At 45.4% G+C, this 6,000-nt stretch overlaps 1 protein-coding gene across 1 annotated transcript in view; it reads left to right on the forward strand.

Annotated features, from left to right (window-relative positions):
- LOC122172585 (scavenger receptor cysteine-rich type 1 protein M130-like) overlaps positions 1–5,646 on the forward strand; it is a 48,662-nt gene extending 43,016 nt beyond the window's left edge. The window contains exons 12-16 of the mRNA XM_065584712.1: positions 1,565–1,660; positions 2,629–2,712; positions 3,381–3,470; positions 3,898–4,050; positions 5,222–5,646. Coding sequence (XP_065440784.1) covers positions 1,565–1,660; positions 2,629–2,712; positions 3,381–3,470; positions 3,898–4,050; positions 5,222–5,346 — 548 coding nt within the window. The 3' untranslated portion in view covers positions 5,347–5,646. The remainder of the gene's footprint in view (positions 1–1,564; positions 1,661–2,628; positions 2,713–3,380; positions 3,471–3,897; positions 4,051–5,221) is intronic.
- Positions 5,647–6,000: the final 354 nt, after the last annotated feature.

A 6,000-nucleotide genomic window follows, 5' to 3' on the forward strand; every position in this document is an offset into this window, starting at 1 on the left:
TCTTTTTTTAGATGGGGTGACCATATCTGCACGCAGTATTCAAGATGTAGGCGTACCATGGATTTATATAGAGGCAATATAATATTTTCTGTCTTGTTATCTATCCCTTTCTTAATGATTACCAATATTTTGTTAGCTTTTTTGACTGCCACTGCACATTGAGTGGATGTTTTTAGAGAACTATCCACAATCACTCGAAGATCTCTTTCTTGAGTGGTAACAGCTAATTTAGGCCCCATCATTTTATATGTATATTTGGGATTATGTTTTCCAATGTTCATTACTTTGCGTTTATCAACATTGAATTTCATCTGCCATTGTGTTGCCCAGTCACCCAGTTTTGTGAGACCTCCATTGTATTTTTTGCAGTCTGCTTTGGACTTAACTGTCTCGAGTAGTTTTGTATAATTTGCCAGTTTTGCTACCTTACTGTTTATCTCTTGTTCCAGATCATTTATTAATATGTTGATCAACACTGGTCCCAATACAGATCCCTGGGAGTCACAACTATTTACCTCTCTCCATTCTGAAAACTGATAATTTATTTCTTCCCTTTGTTTCCTATCTTTTAACCAGTTACTGATCCATGAGAGGATCTTCCCCTTTATCCCATGACAGTTTACTTTTCTTAAGAACTTTTGGTAAGGGAGCTTGTCAAAGGCTTTCTGAATATCTAAGTATACTATATCCACTGGATCCCCCGTGTCCACATGCTTGTTGAACCCTCAGAGAATACTAGTAGATTGTTGAGGCATGATTTTTCTTTTCAAAAACCATGTTTACTATTCCCCCCAAATCATGTTCATCTATATATCTGATAATTCTGTTTTTACTGTAGTTTAATCTAATTTGCCTGGTTCTGTAAATTGGGTTACTGGCCTGTAATTGCCGGGATCGCTTCTTGAGCCTTTTTTAAAAATTGGCATCACGTTAGCTATCCTCCAGCCATCTGGTACAGAAACTGATTTAAATGATAGGTTACATACCACAGTTAGTAATTCTGAAATTTCACATTTGAGTTCTTTCAGACTCTTGGGTGAATACTATCTGGTCCTGGTGACTTATTACTGTTTAGTTCATCAATTTGTTCCAAAAATTCCTCTGACACCTCAATCTGGGACAGTTCCTCAGATTTGTCACCTAAAAAGATATGTAGATAGTACTTTCCATTTTTAAAGCACAGCACAAATATTAGGTAATTGTTCCCCATACAGTCTATAGGCAGTACATATACAGGTACATATTTTGCCCATAGGTGTGAGTACCAGGATAGGAGAGGAGTGATTTTGGGTGGTACTAGGAGTAATAGGATAAATGTATGTAGGGACCATTAAGGCTGACTATTAAGATAAACTTAATGACAGTGAAAGAGCCAATAGAACAAACAGGAGAGGGATGTGGTCCCTGTCACCTGGAGCACTGAAATCTAAACTGGTCAGAGCAGTGGGAATGTGCTGTAGGGACCAGTCCTGCACTGGGCCCAGGGGGATGGGCTGGATGATCTCATAAGGTTTCCCATCCCTAGCTTCTCTGACCCTGTGCAAACCTTGCCCTTTGTTTTTAGGCTCCAGAAGATCCTTGGACCCTTTTTCTGAGGCCGTGTATGAGGAGATCGATTATAACCTGATGAGAAAGAAGCAGGAAATGTTTGATCGCTCAGGTCTGTGTGTGTCATTCCTAACAGGGAGAAAATCTCTAATGCACTCTGCAGTCTAAAGCTCTGACCTAGAGCTAAATCTCTGCAGCCTTCAAGCCTGTGAGTCCTGGATGGCTGCAGATGCTGGGTCTGTGAAGAGATCAGCCAGTTACTGGAATGAGATGAATGAGTTTCCTCCCTAGCAGACTCCGATCTGTACATCCTGCAGTCTTAGGGGGTAATTAGTTATGGGTCAGGAAAGTGACTGTTCAAATCATTTTGACTCAATGTCAATCAGTTGGGAAGATGCTGCTCTCAGTTTAGCACATTGTGGGGCACTATGAGCGTGGTCAGTACGTCTCCCTCAGGCTACTTCTGAGATGCACATTTTCCTCTCTACTAATGGTGGGGGTTGGTCACAGACTCTGATACTTGGAGGGGCGTGGCCTAATCTGGCAACAAGTTAGGGGAGGGGGAGTATCTTGCATAACAAAATGGGAGTCATGTCCGTGGCTGAGGAGGTCTGGACCAGCAGCCTCAGCCATAATTTTCTTCTGGATCAGGCCATGAAGTAGCAACATTCAGGAGGAGAAGATAAACATTCCTCTCTAAACAGATTCTTACACCTTGAGTGTGACTCAAAACAGGCTCCCCAGTTCATGAGAAGGATTTGAATGAAACCCACAGGAGGGGATCCCATGGTTAAATGCTCACTCAGTCCTTGCCTCACCTCATGAGGTCAATATGGCTGTTCCCAGCATCTTCCCAGTCTGATTTTATCCACCCCAAAGCCACATTTACCACAAAAAAAGGATATTTATCTTGGAAAGTTTGAGTAAGCCTCTCACCGCTCAGTCGCTGTGAATTCAACATCTTCTCTTCAAGGAGCAATATACTGAGACTATAAATCTTGCTCCAGGACCTGGATGCATTGCCCATCAGCCAGTTTCGCTACTCTCACTGTGATAACATCCCATTTATCATTTCTCCAGTCTCCTATTCAGATGACTCAGTGACGAAGCTGCAGTATTACACCGGGGACAGCGAGGGGGAAAATGATCCTGGATCAGAACAAGGTAACAAGGATGGGGGTGGATACAGAAACACATAAAAGATTTCCGTCCAACTCTTGATGGAAACGTGAATAAATCGTGACCCTTTCTGTGTGTGGTTGATGGTGCTCTCCCCCAGGGGAGGAGCTGTAGGGAACTGGGCAGAGAAATATTCACATGGTATGAAAGAATCTGACTTCCACAGCTGACACGTGTCACTCTACAACCCCTGATCTGTGCCCCATGATCTAAGCCCCTGCCTCCTTGGCATATAGCCCAATTCACGATCCAGTCCATATAAAGTAAGGACTTTAAACCATATCTTTATAGAGTTCAGCTGAATTCACAATGGTCAACTCTGGTGTGGCAGCTACTGTCTCCCAACTGGTCCAGGGTTCGCTCTATACCAGCATAGATCCTGATCTCATTGAAGGGCATGACAAAGTTGCTATTGGACACTGTGGGGCAGGGCTGGGCCCTAGTTATTTTTGAGGCAATAAAGGTGGCACAATTATTGTTTCACAGAATGTCCATGACTCTCCCTTTTCCCCTGGGTCACCCTGTGACTTCCCCTACAGACACTATGATGAACAGCCCAAACTCCAAGACAACAGGCCTTTAATGGGGAACTAAAACCTGCTGGGGAAATGGGTGTGTTCAGGGGAAGCTGAGTGTTTTGTTTGCTGTTCCAGAGGGAGCTTCCCCGGGGGGGTCTCAGTTGGATTACGATAACGTGGAGGAGCCTGCCTTGAACAAGGTCCCCCAGACTCCAGACAGTCGAGGTGAGCAGTGATGAATCTGCCTCCTGGAAGCCACATTACCCCTTAGCTACTGCTGCTCCACCCCCTTCATTCCCTAGTCTGCCCTTTGACCCTGAGCTCAGGGCTGGGAAGAATTAACCCAGACTAGCCTGGTTGGAGGCAGGGAGACGCATTGCACAATTAACAGCTTCCCTCATTGTGCCCTTAAGGAGCCATGTCTTCGGTTTTTTTTTTTGTGTTTCCTGTTTACTTCCCCTCCAATAGCCTCCTTTGATTTTTCTCTGTGCAGTCTGGCAGGATAATATCAAACAGCTAAACAGAGGTGTATGTGGCATTCATAAGAAATAATACACATAACTCCCTCATTCGCCACACCTGGCATGTAGTTTATTTATCTATTCAGTGGAAAGGCTCTTCTCATTACCATTAATTCCCATCTTGATTTCAGAGGTCCCTGCCCTGCCTGGAGATGTCCCAGGGGACGGTTATGATGATGCCGGAGAAATTTCTGACCTTGAAGATGACCCTGGTTCTGGACCGAGTGCCCAGGAAGTCACTGGGGCCCATGAGGAAAGCGTCAGGAACAGGGATTCAGAGACAGGTCAGTGGTGTGTGGACAACTCACCTGGAAGAGCCTTTACTGGCCACTAGAGGTCACTGACACTGCACTGATATACAATTATTGGTAAACTACCAGCTATATCCCCACCCTGACCTCTACTAAATAGAGTTAAATGGACTTAAACCAAGAAAAAGAGAAGATTTCCTAGATAAGGTCCCTGATCCTACAAATACTAGATCCCATCTGTCACTCTACTCACATGAATAGTCTCACTGACTTCAGTGGGATTGTCCAAATCATCAAAGTTACAAGAGTCCATTGGCAGGATCGGGGCCAAAGTGCCTTTCCCCAAAGTGCCTTTCCCCATGTCAGTGTCCTGCACGGTAATGGAAAGAGCAGGTCCCTCGAGTGCGGTTAGTTAGTGGCCTGGCATCAGGTTTGAAATCACTCTCTTCAATGTTTAAATGTCCCCGTTAGCATAGGATCTGAGCTGGGGCCCAGGGCTGAGCTCCCACTTTGCACCTCAGGGGAAACTGGGTTGGAATGAAATGTGCATTTCTTTGGTCTTGCTGGGAATAACGTGCGAATGAGCATTGTGTGGGCAGGTGAGATCTGTTATGTTCAGGCAAGTCCCATGCGCTAGGGTCCCCACCCTGCTCCAGCCACCAGGTCTCTGCTGGCATGTGGTCCCTTAGGGACTATATTAGCTGTCAGGAGTTACAGCAGCCCCTAGTGACCTATCAGGGAGTTGTCACCAGCTCACTGCCATCCCCACACTTCTGCACCAGGGAGCTCTCAGTGTAACGCCGACAGAACGCGGTTTTCAGCAGGCAGGATCGAACCTGTGCCCTCTGGAGGTTAGTGCATGAGCCTCTACCACATGAGCTAAAAGCCAACTGGCTGGTAGCCCAGGCTGTAGAGCAGACTCATTTAACTGTCTCTCTAAGTGTTCTTGGTGCCACTAGCTGGGACAGAACACCACACCTAGAAGGTGTGTGGATTACATCAGAACAGAGAGAATCTGCTCCCACATATTTTCTTTGAAGAACAGAGAGAGATAATGGATTAAACTTGTCAAAGGCCCACTCAGAGGAACTGTGGGCGGGGGCTGTTTCACAGCCTATGCTGTATGTTGCCCATCCATTATGTGAGTGCACATGGGTGGAGAATGGATACATTGACTGTAATGTGACCTCCTTGCTATTTTCAGGCTGGAGTCTGCACTCCCTAAGAAGTGAAGGGGCCTCTGGGGCTGAGAGTGACGTCCTGTCCCCACCTCCTCGTGACCCGGGTTATGATGACGTTGATGATGGCGTCTCTGGGACATCAATATAAGAACGACTGAGTTCAGATCAAATATCCTATGAGGATGTAAATGCTGTATGGTTAGACTCTTCCTGTCCCAAATGCTCATTGACCCGTGGGGGCATCGGAGACAATCCCTGCCTGGGAATTACTTCAATCAGCTTTTTTATTTCAGTTTTGTTTAGATGCAAGAAATAAGTGTGACTGAGACAGGGGCTGCGATTTCCCCTCTAATTTCCCATTGATCAGAACTTCTCTGCTTTTTTGTTCCTAACATTTCTTCTTTGTGAATTTTTGCTTTTTCTTATTAAACCTTTTTTGAAGATCTGTTCCAGGGCTGATGTTTCTCTCATGAGGTCTGTTGGGTGGCTCCATGGGGACCAGCAGGGAGAGATATGGAGACTGAATCACCCAAAAGTAATAATGTTAAAGTGTCACTTCTCAGGTATCATCGACTCCAGGATGGGCACTGCACTGAGAGTGAATGTTTTATCAGGGGTGTGGTAACAGTGAGAAACCCAGCAACAAAATATTCCTAACGCCAGAGAGGGCCCTAACGCCCAATCCAGACTCTTCTCTGAAATCCAGGAGGATAAATGGGAGGTTATTTTTACACACACACACACACACACACACACACACACTAAGACAGTGACAAGAGGCCCCTAATCTCTTCTCTGCCCT

The sequence above is a fragment of the Chrysemys picta genome, chromosome 1, assembly GCF_011386835.1.
Source record: "Chrysemys picta bellii isolate R12L10 chromosome 1, ASM1138683v2, whole genome shotgun sequence".
Taxonomy (NCBI): domain Eukaryota; kingdom Metazoa; phylum Chordata; order Testudines; family Emydidae; genus Chrysemys; species Chrysemys picta.